Below are 15468 nucleotides of genomic sequence, written 5' to 3'. Positions count from 1 at the left end.
ATGGCCTTGGTGAGAAAGGTCCCCTTAAAGAAGCTTGATCCGCCCGTCAAAACATTCCATGACTTTGCTATTGCCTTGACATCTATGGTCACCAAAGCTGGACACAACTGTGATGAGATCCACATCGTTTTCGACACTTACAGAGAGGATAGCATCAAGAATGGAGAGAGGGAGAGAAGAGGGAAGTCAAAGGAAATGGTTGTCCTTGATGTGATATCACCGAACCAAAATGTCCCAGTGGTGTTAGAGAACTTCTGGTCGTCTTCCATCAGCAAAACTGCTTTCCAGGCATTCTATGTTGAGTGGCTCACCACCAATTACCAAGGTACCAAACCTCTATACCTTGGTATATCACCACAGGCATGGACGGTGTCAGCTGGGTGTGCTTCTCCATTCCCTCGGCTCAACTGCACAGACGAGGAAGCTGAGGACAGGATGATGTTCCATGTGCAGGACATTCTAAGCCACCGGTCAGGACCTACATCCATTACGCTGTCATCAGGTGACACAGATGTCTTTGTGTGCCTGTTATACCACATCACAGTCAATTGGAGAGATCATGGTCTCAAAGAGCTCTGGCTCGTCCGCAACTCAGGAGTGAGAAGATCAATATTACCACTCCATGATATCTGCTTAGCGCTGGGAGACGAGCTCACAAAGTGTCTCCCAGCACTCCATGCGCTGACTGGGTGCGATACAACCAGCAAGATATCAACTAAACTTGCAGCCCTGAATGCTGTCCGCAAACCAGAAAATTCCTCTCTGATCCTGCATTTCGACAGTCCACAGCTAACAGAAAATGCAATACAGCTGGCAGAGACATTCTTGGTCAAGTGTCTCAAACCATCAACATACCTGAAGACATTTGACGACCTGCGACTCGCTGCATTTGATAGCAATGCCCTCAAGATGGACTTCGAGAGAACCACTTGCACATCAACTAATGCAAGAAAACATATCCATAGAGGGTATCACCAACAGCAGCTGTGGGTCCAAGCCCCATTTAGAGACGCCACCTCGATTATGAATGCCGAGAATTATGGTTTTGTAAGATTGGGTAGTTCATTAGTCCCTGAGTTTGTGATCTCAAAACCCGAAGGCCTGGCAGATCCCTGCACATGTGGCAAGTGTGCTCACAAGAATGGGTGTCCCTGCAGGGTAGCTGGGATCAAGTGTTGCAAGTACTGCAAATGCAAGGGAGGTGATTGTTGTAAAAACCCTATCACTGAATGAGCACTGCTCATCATCCTCATACGGGGACCTGGACTCTGTTGTCTTACTCTTCATGTTCCTCACCCTGGTTTACGTGACACATAAACAGTACTAATGTAGTGTTAAATAAGTATTGTTGGCTGTTGGGTAATTTATTTAAGCTCTCTACATGACACAAATGTTCTAACTTTGCTCTAAGTCCAGAAAGTTTAAATTAATAAATATAATGGCCATTCCAGTGTGTATAGGTAGTTGTATGTAAGTTGACCTATTAACGGTTTTTAGCCATTTTTAGTAAAATATGAACATTTTGAGGGCCTCTAAAGCAGTCTTGTTAGTTTATAATTCAATGGTTATATTAATTAGTAGAAGACCTAAGTTAAGGTAGGCATGTATGCACATAATTCATGAGAGGATAACTCAATTTCCAGTACTTGGGTAGTTGTATGGTAATAAGTGGACCGAATGTTCTCGTGAAATATCAAATTAGACATTTCTAATACCCCCTCCCCCTAGATATGGCCATTCTGAACATTTTGAGCACCTCAGAAAATCTGTAGCTCAAACGGTTTAGAAGATACAGCTATATCGGAAGTAGCACTTCCAATGAAAAGGGGCGTGGTGTTTTAAAAAAGGGCGTGGTAATTTTGGGGCTTTTCGTCCCGGATAGATATTTTGGCACACATCCCAAGTTGTTCAGTGGGGTCATATTAGTCTAGAACAGTTGAGATATTCTCTCCTAAATTAAGTGCATACATATCTAACCCAGGTCCTAGACTAAAATGAGGCATGGCTAAAATGCAGGATCTGTTTGGTATTTTGAAAAAAAACAACTATATTGATATACTTTATATAGGTATGACCCTACAATATATTGTTCAAATATAGCATGATAGGTCGCCTTTAATACATTTAATAAATCTGATTCAGATTTCTGCTTTAGAGATTCCAATGTACTTTTGTGGGTTATATTAATGTGCATTTTTTGTTCGTTGAGTTGACTTGCTATTTTGTTATCAGTGAAAGCAAATCAATCAAGTTTCTCTCATTCAACGTGCGTGTGACGTCATGACGTCAACGTCTTTGTCAGATCTTTCCACCGTCACATGCGCCACCTTTTTCTCTTGAGACGTTGACTTCCATATACGGTCAGGGGCGCCGTAAGGGGGTGAAAAGTTAGGACGATTCTAAGGGCCCGTGACTGACAGGGGCCCCACAAATCGTAGAACATTAAGAAAAAATGTTTAAGTAACCTTTCATCAATCATCAATAATTAACATTAATATAACATTATATTGATAATATACTTACTAAACGTATGATTAATTTCCCTTTTTTTGTTCGAAAAGTTAATTATCCAAAGCCTCTGTATACCCCCCTCTATTTACATGTAATGGTTTGGTCCTGTCTCCAAACGCTGTGCGCCACCGCTCTTTCTAGCAGAGTGAGAGTATGTGAGGCAGGGATGCGAGTACTTACGTGTGTACGATGTCTCAACGACTAACAAAGTCAGGCTTTCAAAAAAGAAAAGAAAGGAGAGAAAGACAAGAGAGAGTGACAGTATGTCACCCAGTTTTGCTCTGATTTAACACCACCATCAGGCCTTTTCATTTCCATTTTGTTGTCCGTTTACACTTTAATACCCATTTATTTTGTAGTTGGTATGTATATTTAATTAGAAAATCTGCTGCTTATGCTTTTTTTTTTGTGATAGCATTTTTATAAATGATAATATTGGTGTTAATGTTCACTTTATTTTAATTTAAGTGGTCATGTATATTTAAGCAGTGTTTCCCATGCATTGATTTAAAAATTATTATAATTTTTTTTTTTTTTGGTGCGGTGCGGTGCCCCCACAAATAGAATCAAATTCTGTGGGAAACACTGTTTAAGTTATATTTATTTTGATTTATGAATGTTCCATTCAACATTTTTATTAAAAAGGCATGTACACCATAAAAGATGACTATTGAGGTCTATTGTCAGTAATGTTAGTGTTATATCAAATAGTGAATTCTACTGCAGCAGAATGTTGCAGTATAATTTGCAGTCTGCACAGTGTTATATTTTCACAGCTCAGTGTCAGTAAATATTGATCGCTTAGTATTGGACTACAAGATAGATGCAAGCCTGTGCAGGTAGAGTTATTTAAAGCATAAATGAGTCGGTTGGGTTCTGGAGGTGTGGTTACAGCAATTGTGCTTGGTTTGCGTGGCCTGTGCCTGGTGGTGGGGCCCAATGTGATATATTTTCATGGGGCCCAAAATCCCTGGCGGCACCTCTGCATACGGTAAGTGTGATTCAGACAAGTTATATAACAAGTTATGTAACGTTAGAAAACTGAAGGAACCAAGCTATGACGCACTGGCTCCACTGTTAGCTAAACCGCTAGCTTTAGCTCAAACATGACGATAGTTGGTTACTTGCAGGTGGAAGCCCACTCTCGTGGTTTAATATTGTCACTGAAATGTGTTAAAGTTATTCATATTGTGTACTGGCGTAGCTGCTCATTGCCAAATTAGCGCAAACTGGGTCATGTTAAGGCAGGGGTTTGCAACCTTTTTGACCAAAAGAGCCATTTTGCTCCTTTTTCCACAATTGTTTTTTGTCTGGAGCCGCAAAACATATTTCATAGCTTGACAGCTTATAGTTGTATTTATTGTTATATCAGACAACTACAGTTTTTTGCATTTATTACATTATATAAAACTGTTAACCTCTAATACGAAACAAAGAACTCCTATAAGGAGAATTAAAAATAATTTAAACACAGCACTTGGGGAGTCCTCTGCACATTTGAAGGAAACAAATATAATTAAAATGGGCCCACTTTGAAATAAATAAAACATATAGCTGCACCCTAAAAAGAGTTAAAGGTAGGGTAGGTAAGAATGGAGAAAGCAGCTTGAGTGCGCTAGAATTTGAAAATACACAACCGGAAAAAAATCTGCCACTTCCTTCAGACTTCCTTACAGAGCCCCTCCTCCAACACACAAGAGCATTCCATGGACTATAACAAAAAGTGTTTTCTGAAATAAATTACATACCCCATTGAATTATGACTGAAGATCGTCAGCTGTCTTCCTCTCCCGTGTTGTTCCTCGATACGTAAAGGCTGCAGCACCTTTGACAACTTCTCTCAACACATCAAACATACGGTAAACCAGCATCGTTTGCTGTGAAAGCAGATAACTGTCCACGCAGAATTAAATCCTGTGTTCCTCCGATACTTTTCTTTGATTTATCCATAGTTCGCTCATCGAGCCGGGGTCAGGTTATTCGCCTGCAAAAAAAGTTGCTGGCGCGGGGCCGTAGCAGGATGTGACGCATATTTATGTGTCACAGTATCACCTCAAAATACGAAACATTTTCAACCGTGCAACAAAATATAAATAGTCCTAGAAAATACTTTTATTGTATTTCCTTCTTATTTTTGTCTAAGCTCAAGGGAGCCAGAGCAGAGGGCTTAAAGGGCCGCGGGTTGCCGACCCCTGTATTAAGGCAAGTAATGTCGCTATTAGTGCATTAGCTTGTCACCTAACTGCACACGTTTTTTTTACTACTTTGGCGTGTGTGTGTGTGTGTGTGTGTGTGTGTGTGTGTGTGTGTGTGTGTGTGTGTGTGTGTGTGTGTGTGTGTGTGAACGATACGGCATCACCGAGCAGTTGCATGTTGCGCTGGTGAAAGCCCGGTGATGCATCCGGCTGACGAACAAAGAACTTAACCTCGCTGTGTGGGAGATGCAGTAATAATTTGTTGTGCCGGTCGCCTCGATGGTGGGACTGCCTTCTTGTTTATGCTGGAAGTGATCGATGCAGCATTGATAAAGCCTCACATTTATAGCAGAGGCTCTTATCAAAAAGCATCCTTGTTTGAAAAAACCTGGCTCATTCAATGGCTGCAATGGATGGAAACAGCGCCTGAAATATAAGATGGGAAACCACAGGACTCAGCTCAAATTGCAGGGGTGCCCAGAGCTGGTGGTAAATTCCCTGAAATCTAAAGCTGCTACAGATGCTTTCCCTGCTGAAAAGTCAAGAGGCCAAAGCGAGCTGAGGCTAACTTTTATCCATCCTTCCCCACTGGTGCCAATCTGGAAAGCCTGGAAAAAGAAAGACTATAACTTCTGACAGACATCAGGATAAGGAACAATAATAGGGTCATCACAGACAAAATGGCTCACACGTTCGCCTACAGACGACCGGAGGAGGTAAACCAAGAGCCAGGAGTCAAGGACTTCAAAGACAGGTGGCCGGCACTGTTCCAACAAAAAGAGGTACTAATCTAGTCTGTATCAATGTTTTAGTAAGCTTTTATCCATTCATCATAATATGGTGTGGTAAAGATTATGTTTAACAGTGTTTACTGACATAATTTACATTTTAGTTTGTTATACTTTTTGCCAGTGTGTACAGTGTTCAAATTACCCATTTGCTTTCGGGGGAGCCCTATTTTTCAGTGCATATCCTGCAACTAAATAATCACACGCACGCTCTGTTGACTGGCGCAGCAGCGCGGATTAGATCAATTGCTATAAAAACACTCTGCTACAACTACAGACGGTGTCACTACGCCGGCGGCTGTGGCCTTTGTTGAAGCCTCTTCACGCTCCGCATCGGCAGGCCTCTCCCTCGGTCTGGAGCTGTCAAACTCGACCCTAACGCCGCTTACAACCGGCCAACTAAAAGTTGTTTCGTTCACGTTGTCAATTTTAGACTCCTTCGCTTCTTTGCTTGTGAATCCAAAAGCTGCGAGGCTTGGCTGTTTTCGTTTCGGCATATTTTTTATTACAAAGCCAGAGTAAAAAAATATCAATATGAACATTTCAAATACCGTGCTGGCATCGCCGCCGTAACCATAGTAACGTAAGTAGCGTAAAGAATGCAGTGCCGCCACGTACAGATGGCAACACCCAGACATATTCACAAATATAAAACACATATTCAGAAACTGTAATGAACAATGACTATTTCTTTCAAGAACTGTTATTTACAGAAACTCAACATTTCTAATCTGTGTGACACAAATGTGCACAATTGTTTTGGGCTCCCCCAGTGGCGGCTGGTGGAAAATATCTTTGGTGGGGCTGTTGATATAGTGAGTAAAACATTTTTTTTGGGGAGAAATGACCCCTTAAATTGGGACTTCTGGTGATGTAATGGCCCCATAAAATCGTGGATCTAGGGCCAGGAACAACCAGGCTGAGTCGGGCTGAGTATGCTAAACTAACTGCGGTCAAGCCAGCCTCCACTAGGGAAAACCTAGTCAAGCCAGCCCTCACGTGATATTGCGGTGCGCGAATATCCTATGCATTACAGTAGAGTAAAAGAAAATCATCCCTCTGTGTTTAGATGAGAATAAAACAAAAACTGTCCAGTATCAAAGACTCATTTCACTTCAGGGTGATAGCAGTAAACCACATGTAGTCACTCATAAAGAATCAGGATATTCTGATGTACAGTTTCAAAATAAAATACATTTGAAGCCTCATATATGAGCTATCATCCCTGTTTTTGGAGGAGAATAAAACAAAGACTGTCCTGTATCATAGATCCATCTCACTCAAGGGTGATAGCATGACACCCCATCTAGTCACTCAGAAAAAATCAGGACATTCTGATGTAGAGTTTCAAAATAAAAGACCTTTGAAGTCTCATATATGAGCTATCATCCCTGTTTTTGGATGAGAATAAAACAAAGACTGTCCAGTATCATAGATCCATCTCACTCAAGGGTGATAGCATGACACCCCATCTAGTCACTCAGAAAAAATCAGGACATTCTGATGTACAATTTCATAATAAAATACCTTTGAAGTCTCATATATGAGCTATCATCCCTGTCCCCAAAGGTCTTTTATTTTGAAACTGTACATCAGAATGTCCTGATTTTTTCTGAGTGACTAGATGGGGTGTCCTGCAATCACCCTGGAGTGAGATGGATCTATGATACTGAACAGTTTTTGTTTTATTCTCATCTAAAAACAGGGATGATAGCTCATATATGAAGCTTCAAAGGTCTTTTATTTTGAAACTGTACATCAGAATGTCCTGATTCTTTCAGAGTGACTACATGGGGTGTCCTGCCATCACCCTGGAGTGAGATGGATCTATGATACTGGATAGTTTTTGTTTTATTCTCATCTAAAAACAGGGATGATAGCTCATACAATAGAGATTTCAAAGGTCTTTTATTTTGAAACTCTACATCAGAATGTCCTGATTTTTTCTGAGTGACTAGATGGGATGTCCTGCTATCACCCTGAAGTAAAAATGAGTCTTTGATACTGGACAGTTTTTGTTTTATTTTCATCTAAACACAGAGGGATGATAGCTCATATATGAGGCTTCAAATGTATTTTATGTTGAAACTGTACATCAGAATGTCCTGATTTTTTTAGAGTGACTAGATGGGATGTCCTGCTATCAACCTCGAGTGAGATGGATCTATGATACTGGACAGTTTTTGTTTTATTCCCATCTAAAAACATGGATGATAACTCATACAATAGAGATTTCAAAGGTCTTTTATTTTGAAACTCTACATCAGAATGTCCTGATTTTTTCTGAGTGACTAGATGGGATGTCCTGCTATCACCCTGAAGTGAAATGAGTCTTTGATACTGGACAGTTTTTGTTTTATTGTCATCTAAACACAGAGGGAGGATTTTTTTTTACTCTACCGTAATGCATAGGATATTCGCGCACCGCAATATCACGTGAGGGCTGGCTTGACTAGGTTTTTCCGAGTGGCGGCTGGCTTGACCGCAGTCTAAACTAGAGAGAGAGAATCGCTGTCAAGGGGGCTACAACTACAACAAGATGAACATATTTGACTTTGATTTAATTGTAATACACGTTTCAAAATGATGCTGAATTAACAACATACTGATACCGGATTCTAAAAACCATGAATTAAGGCTTTTACAAGTCTGCAGACAGACGGCAGGCGAAAAACCTTTTAAAATGCGTGTTTTCTAATGGAGATTTGGCTAAGCTAACGTTGTAAATGCTCCGACCGTCCACACTCACAACAACGGCCTATACAGACATAAATAAACCAGCAACTGTATTCGCCATGACACAGACAGTATGTGGTTTGTACTTGTTTAACTTTTGTCTAGTTTCTAAACAGATATGAAGAGCTGTGAGCTCTGAGTGCTAAGAGCTAACGGCTGTGTTGTTTTTCTGGGGAGCTCATTGAAGATGACGTCACGGCTCCGCCTACACTGCGTTACTATAGATACTACCCCATATCCTCACGAGTCTAAAAAACAACTCACGTCAACGCACGTAAGCAACGTGGGCGCCAACGTGAGCGACCTCGTGACCAAAATATTTGACGGCGCTGATTGGCTGAAATTATGTTTCGGCGGCACAGTTTACTATTGAGACTTTTGCAACATGCTGGTTGCTGCTGTTTGGCTCGGGGGCAGCACCCCGTAATGATAAACTAATGCCAAGGGCAAGGCCAGGCAGGAAACATGTGACTTATCAGTAACTTTATACATCGTAACACAATTTTAAACAAGATTTTATTGTAGATTATAGATTTCACTGATACCAATTGTATGATATTTACCTTGTTCATTAAAAATAAAAATACAAAATATATATATTTTTGAAATAATATATTTTTTTAAATATATATTTTTTTATTTAATATATTTTTTTAAATATTTGTTTGTATGTGGGAAGAGGTGGGGTGGCGCCCCTAGCGCCCCTATGGGCTGGCCGCCACTGGGCTGGCCGCCACTGGGCTGGCCCTATTTATCTCAAAGTCGGCCTTCAGGGGAGCTCCCGCCCTCTTTAGGGGAGCCAAGCTCCCCCTGGCTCCCCCCGATTTCAAAGAGTGAGTGTGGAGGCATGCTTAGTTTAGTATCGAGCGTCTAAAACCAAAGAAAATGCAAATGAAACAAAAGGTTAAACAGTACTATACAAATGAATGCAATAACAAAACGAAACATTTAATTAATAATTGAATAATCTGTAGTGTCATTGTCTGATATCAATAAACAAAAAAGCTTTAGCTAATTACACGTCCGAAAAGGGGTCGGAAGAAGTTTACACTCAAATGTTAATTGTATACAGACTGAGTCCAATTTAATTTTTATGAATTTACACACTGTCATTTTTGTATTATTCTTTCATAGATCAATGCAGAGTTCCAGAGGATAATGGCCATTCCTCTTGAGGAGAAGTTCATGGCCCAGTTGGACATTCACTCAAGTCAGCTAATCACAGTCATCCGTGCCAAAGGAGGATCAACACGTCAAAAGACTGCTGACATCATGGACATTTTTGACCAGGTAAATCTGCATTGTCAAATGAGTCCTTGCTAGCTAAAAGGGATACATTTTGTGTGTCCTTTTATAGATGCATGGAGAGGGCAACTGTTGTTTTATGAAACTCTGTAACTACTGTCCATTTGTTTCAAAATAAAGTGAAGGATTTTAGCTGTAAGAGTAAGGAAATCTGTCAATAGACATTTTGAAATAATGTTGTCCTAGACTGAAGACATTCATCTTCGGAGGGAGTGTGTCCTGAGAGCCCTCATTATCTTCCTGGGAGAAGATCCAGATGAGCTGATCAAGGAATATCTAGTAATTTGCATGTCAGCACAGCTTGTCAAAGGCACACGTGCTAATACATATTAGATTGCTATTAATGCTGTAAAAGGGACATTTCTCTACTAAAATAACACCTGTCCGGTTTGATTATATTCATAATCTTGGACATTTGACATCATGTAAGTTTAAAGCACCTTTGTGGTTTCCCAACTCCTCATAGCACTTTAACACCACGTTCACATTCACCCATGCATACACTGATGGACCATGCCACCTGCTCATCAGGAATAACTAAAGCATAGCATCGGAATTTAGTAATTTCCGTAAGTAAGTATACCGCGAAACAAAATATGTAAAAAGTAGTCCTAGAATGTTTTTAACACAAAACACAGAACAATGGCAACCCCCCCCCCCCCCCCCCCAGACAGCCACACAGCACATCCACAATTTGACAACAATTGAATGATATTAATATTAATCCATCTCAACATAATCGCAATAATACAGATGGATCAGATGAGAAAAATGAAAAAAATATATACATACAGATCAAGCTGGAGTAACAATTAAACATATATTTTCAATCTGCAATATGTGAGTTCAGGGTGTATTAGCATTTTTTAAATATTAGGTTCTGATCATGTGAGTTGTCTGAATAATCAGTGAGTTATCACAGAGTAGGACTCCGGCCAGTGATATTATTGTCCCATATTAAGTGCATAGTTATTGCATATTAGTGCAAAGTGATGCCAGTGATGTTTGTTGTCATGTACTCCTACTCTAGGACTCCAGAACAGATGATCTTCAGAAGGAGATGGAGGAGCTCACAATGGGTGTGTTTGTGATACGGAAGGAGGAGGAAGGACTGCAGGAGCCACCAGCAGACATCGGAATCATCATCGAGGGCGTGGAGGTGCTGAATGAACTGCCTTCAGTTGCCTCAGCTTGTGGCCTCCTTCTGGGTTTGCTATATGCACTCAACATAGCATATCCAAAACCCCTTCATTTCACTTTTGAAGTACTTCAGAAAATAATCATGCAGCTTGACCAACACAAGATGTCCGCCAAAGTGCAAAGTCTGTATGGTAGACTTCAAAGCTCAGAGTAAAGACAACCAAAACAATGTTTTCCTCCTCTGGGCCAAAACATGGCCGAGTGCTGTATTAGCACAATGGCGTCTTGACATCGGACATTGCACAAGAATGTAAAAGAAAATGTTGTGGGTGCGGGAGGTTTTTGTTTCGATTCCAAGAAACGGTTATGTATTCAGAAGAACAGAAACGTTGTTAATGTTTAAATATTTGTTTCTAATAGCTTTCATGCAGTGGTATACTTAATGTATTTCACCATTGCTTCAATGTCCTGTTAATGTCAATAAGCACTACACTGAAGTTAATGTGTTTTCAGCCTGAAATAGAGAGGTGCAGTGATGGCGTATTTTTGTAGGACGACCCTGAAGTAAGCTGCTGGTTCCCTTGACAAAAAGCAATGGGATTTTGGAATATTGTAAAAAAATAAGATCTGTGGAAAACTAACCTGCTTGATAAATGCACGTTTTGTTCAGCCGGACATGTGGAGATTAGCAGGCTGAACAAAACGTGCATTTATCAAACAGGTTCGTCATTTCAACAAAAGGAGAGAAAAACTTTGCAAATGTTTTAAAACAGACATACACAGGGACAATCCAGAAGTTAACAGAGTTGTTCCAGAAAAAGCTTGAACTTTAGCCTTTCATTAATTTAATTGGATAAACCAAACGGAACAGTTCCGTAACCTCAAACAAAATCTCACTGACGCTGGAGAAGTTCTACACATTGATTTTGTGAGATGAGTACTGAAATACAGGCCTACCATTTTGGAGGCAGCAGAAAGCAAGCCACATTACACACTGCTGTACTCTACACAGTCAAAGGAACTAAATCATATGCCACACTGTCGGACAGCCTCCGCCATGATGAGCGGGCAGTGTGGGCCCACCTGGAGCCCATATAGTCTAGTGCAGTGGTTTTCACGCGGTACGCGGACCCCCTAGGGGTACGTTGGAGTACTGCAGGGGGTACGTGAGATTTATTTTTATGTTAATGAAACAAATAAAAAAATAAACATAATTAATGCATTTAAACAAACTACTAATAGTACATTAACTACTTTCTTCAAAAGTACTTTACAGTAATTCTGGATAATAAAATGGGAAAATAAACTGGGTGCTCTCTTTTCCTCTCCCTCTCTTGACAGCCCGTCAGGCTCATGCAGCTCGCTGAACCTGTAATAAGCCGACAGTAAAGAATACATATATGTATAACTAGTTTAGCTAGTTCCAGAGTAGATTTACTAGCTAAGGTCTAACTCTTAGTGTATTTTGCTCCGCTCAGCGGTCCGTCACAGCGGCGGAGCTGTGATCATGCAGAGCTGCGTGTTCTCCGTCAGCAGCAGCTGATCTGATCTCTCTCTCTCTCTCGTCCGGTTACACTTCACTCACGTCTTTGTCCAGATCTATCAGATCTAGCTAGTTCTAGCTAATGATATGACTGCCTGTGTGTCAAAGGACCTAAACAATAAACGTTGCTTGGCAACGGCGTGTGGCCGCAAAGTATAGCAAAGCATTATGCATATGTTTATATGAGGGGTCAAAATCCCATGCTCATAAAATGCTCATATCTTTTTTTTCTCTTCGTTCCCCACGCCCCAAAATAAATAAATATACAAATTTTTTAACCAAACGAAGTTTGAGCAGTGTGGGTTTTATATGAACAGAGTTACACATATTTCAAAATGCGAAGTGTAATAACTGCAGTTCGCCTCCCCGTCAGAATGACAAAGATCCTCAGTGAAGCACAAGCCCATGTTTCTCACTACATTTTAAATACAACTTATTAAAAAGGTCAGTTCAATGCAACTAATGAAGCTCAGCGTTAGTTCTTTCAGGAAGACTGGTATTCATTCAGTCCGCAGCTGCTTATAATCAGCTCATCACGGGCGTTGTCTTTAACCTATTACATTCACCTCATTCTCCAGCAGCCAATCACCGTGCTGCAGCCCAACTTTAAAATGGTTCTCCTCTCTCCTGCAGTCAGCTGTGATTTCAGGTCGTCATGCTGCCGCCATCCCCGTTCCAGATCCTCGTAGCAGATATCAAGTCTCGTCCAGCCCTCGCAGCACCATTCAAAACCCAGTGTGTGGTTAAACCGGGTCACCATAATGCTCTGATGCTCAATAATGTCCATGCGCAGCCAGCGCGGCTCAGGATAATAATGGGGAAAAGATACTCCTCTCTAAGCCTCAGCAACCTCTCAAGAGCGAGAGGAGAAGACCTCCATCGGCAGAAACACGGGTACAGTCCGGCCGTCTCGGCATAGTGAAACGAGCCGATCCGGCATCAGAACGGAGTCGAGGCTCTCGGATCAGCTGATCCGCGAACACGGAAGTTGCATGACGCACAAGCCGACGCGAGCAGGCCCTCTACGCCGCATTAAATCCCTTCCGGAAAAATTCAAACAGCAGATAAGTGACGTTTATCTTTTCTCAGTAACGTTTAGGCACAATCGCCTCAGTGTCTCATCAGATCGTATCTCGCACCCCTTCGTGGTTGGGGCCATTCCGGATAAATACAAGTAGCCTACAGACATGTTTGGTCTTGCTGCACCTCATTAACAACTACCGTATTCTCTGATAGAGGCGCATCGTCTCTGATTCCCTCTGTAAAGGGCTCTCTAAAGCGTCCCCTCCTCTCTCTTAGATTACGAATAAAATAGATCAAATGAATGAAATGAATAAAATAAGATAATAATATATTTTAAAATGAATAAATATAAGAAGAAAGTATGCACAGGTTCTCCATCATACTTTCATGCATATAACTGGTGGTGGTGCAAACCGTGCTCTTGCTTTACATGATCATACGATCCCTCTATCTGGTTCTTTAATATGTCTCAGTGCACACTTTTCCATCAAGCACATAAGAATAGATGCAATATAACAACTCACGTCATGTGGTCTACTGTACACGCTCACAACAATGAGTCACTCACTCAGCGTTCGTTTTAGTCATCTGCAGAATTCCTTCTTGTTACTGTGACGACCCCTGCTTCACTGCCTATGCTGGTGTGGGTGTGCCTTTGTGTGTGGGTGTGTGTGCTTCTCTCTCCCTGATTGTATCCAGGTGCAGCCTCTCTCCAGGTGCTCCCAATCTGATCAGCGCCTCCATAAAGGATCTAAGTAGGCTGCAGTGGCTCTCTCTCTGCCCGGGGAACGTAGGAGGAAGAGCAGCCCGGAACAGCTATCCTCCTGCACAGAGCTTGTTAACCCTGTTTGGTGGTCGGTTGTTTTGGGAAGTGTGAATAAACTCCTCTTTTTTCCATACTCACGTCGTTGTCTCATCGCTGCGTTTGTTATGGCTGAGAGCCAAGCCGTGACATTACATATTCATTAATCAGCACTCCTTTGAACGGTTTAATCTAATCGTAGCGATGGCGAGATGAAGCTTTCCAGCAATTTGCTTGCAAAACGGTATCTCATGAGGCTTCACTTGAACACTATCCCCCTGCTGGTCGACACGCGTAAATCAGGCAGATGTATCTCAACAGCGTGATCTTCTCGTACTAAGTCCCCAATGAGTAAGCCTTAGAATAACCCTCGGCAATGAACACAAATTTATATTCACATGTGTATCAATATTGTACGCATTATTTATTCGTCTATTTATTACTTATTTTATTTATTCATTGCTTTATTTATTCATCGCCTTATTATTTATCTATTATTAACGTTGGTATTTATGCATTCATTTATTTAGGGATACATACGGAATGTTCCTTCCTCTATACGTGAGGGTCTGAGCCTACACGAGGGGTAACATGAGTGTTTGAAAACGTGAAGCGTCAGTGGTTCACAGATCTGAGCACTATCTGAAGTAGTCACGTGGCGTAGACGGACAGCGAGGCTTCTAACGATACAAGCCTTGATACACGCTTCACTGGATTACTCGAACCACGCTCCGAAGCCTCGGCGCGTACGTAACATCACTACTAATCGTATCCCTGCACATATGTGTTTATATGGTATGCTTATTTCTGCCTACCTCATCACGGCTTCTTGCACGTATGCTTCAAGTTGCAATGCTTCTCTTAGAGGTTTTACTCCATGCAACATCAGGGGGCAGGGAGATCGGACCCTATAACAAATGCCCCAGCGTCAGCAAGCTAACAGAAGTTATTCTCCACGCTCGGCGAGCTATCAAGAGCTATACTCCTCGACACATAAGCATCAGCGGGCCGGGATATCAGACCCTATAACACAGCCCAGCAGCGCAGCGAGCTATCAGGAGCTATACTCCTCGCCACATAAGCATCAGCGGGCCGGGAGATCAGACCCTATAACACAGCCCAGCAGCGCAGCGAGCTATCAGGAGCTATACTCCTCGCCACATAAGCATCAGCGGGCCGGGAGATCAGACCCTATAACACAGCCCAGCAGCGCAGCGAGCTATCAGGAGCCATACTCCTGCCACATAGTATCAAGGGGCAGGGAGATCAGACCCTAAATGCCATTGCCCCAGTGTCAGCCAAGCTAACAGAAGTTATTCTCCATGCAACATAAGCATCAAGGGGGGGGGGGGGGGGGGGGCAGGGAGATCAGACCCTATAACACAAGCCTCAGACCCTATAAGGGAGATCAGACCCTATAACACA

At 41.8% G+C, this 15468-nt stretch overlaps 1 protein-coding gene across 1 annotated transcript; it reads left to right on the top strand.

Moving 5' to 3' along the window:
* Positions 1-5311: 5311 nt before the first annotated feature.
* On the top strand, positions 5312-11209 carry LOC307033289 (uncharacterized protein). Its single transcript, XM_079671688.1, has 4 exons — positions 5312-5488; positions 9365-9520; positions 9722-9814; positions 10566-11209. The coding sequence occupies exons 1-4, from the start codon at positions 5387-5389 to the stop codon at positions 10887-10889; spliced, it is 675 nt and encodes a 224-aa protein (XP_079527814.1). The 5' UTR covers positions 5312-5386; the 3' UTR covers positions 10890-11209.
* The last annotated feature ends 4259 nt before the right edge of the window (positions 11210-15468 follow it).

This window comes from Notothenia rossii (assembly GCF_949606895.1).
Source record: "Notothenia rossii genome assembly, chromosome: 3".
Lineage (NCBI taxonomy): Eukaryota > Metazoa > Chordata > Actinopteri > Perciformes > Nototheniidae > Notothenia > Notothenia rossii.
This window is presented reverse-complemented; position numbering and strand designations above follow the sequence as displayed.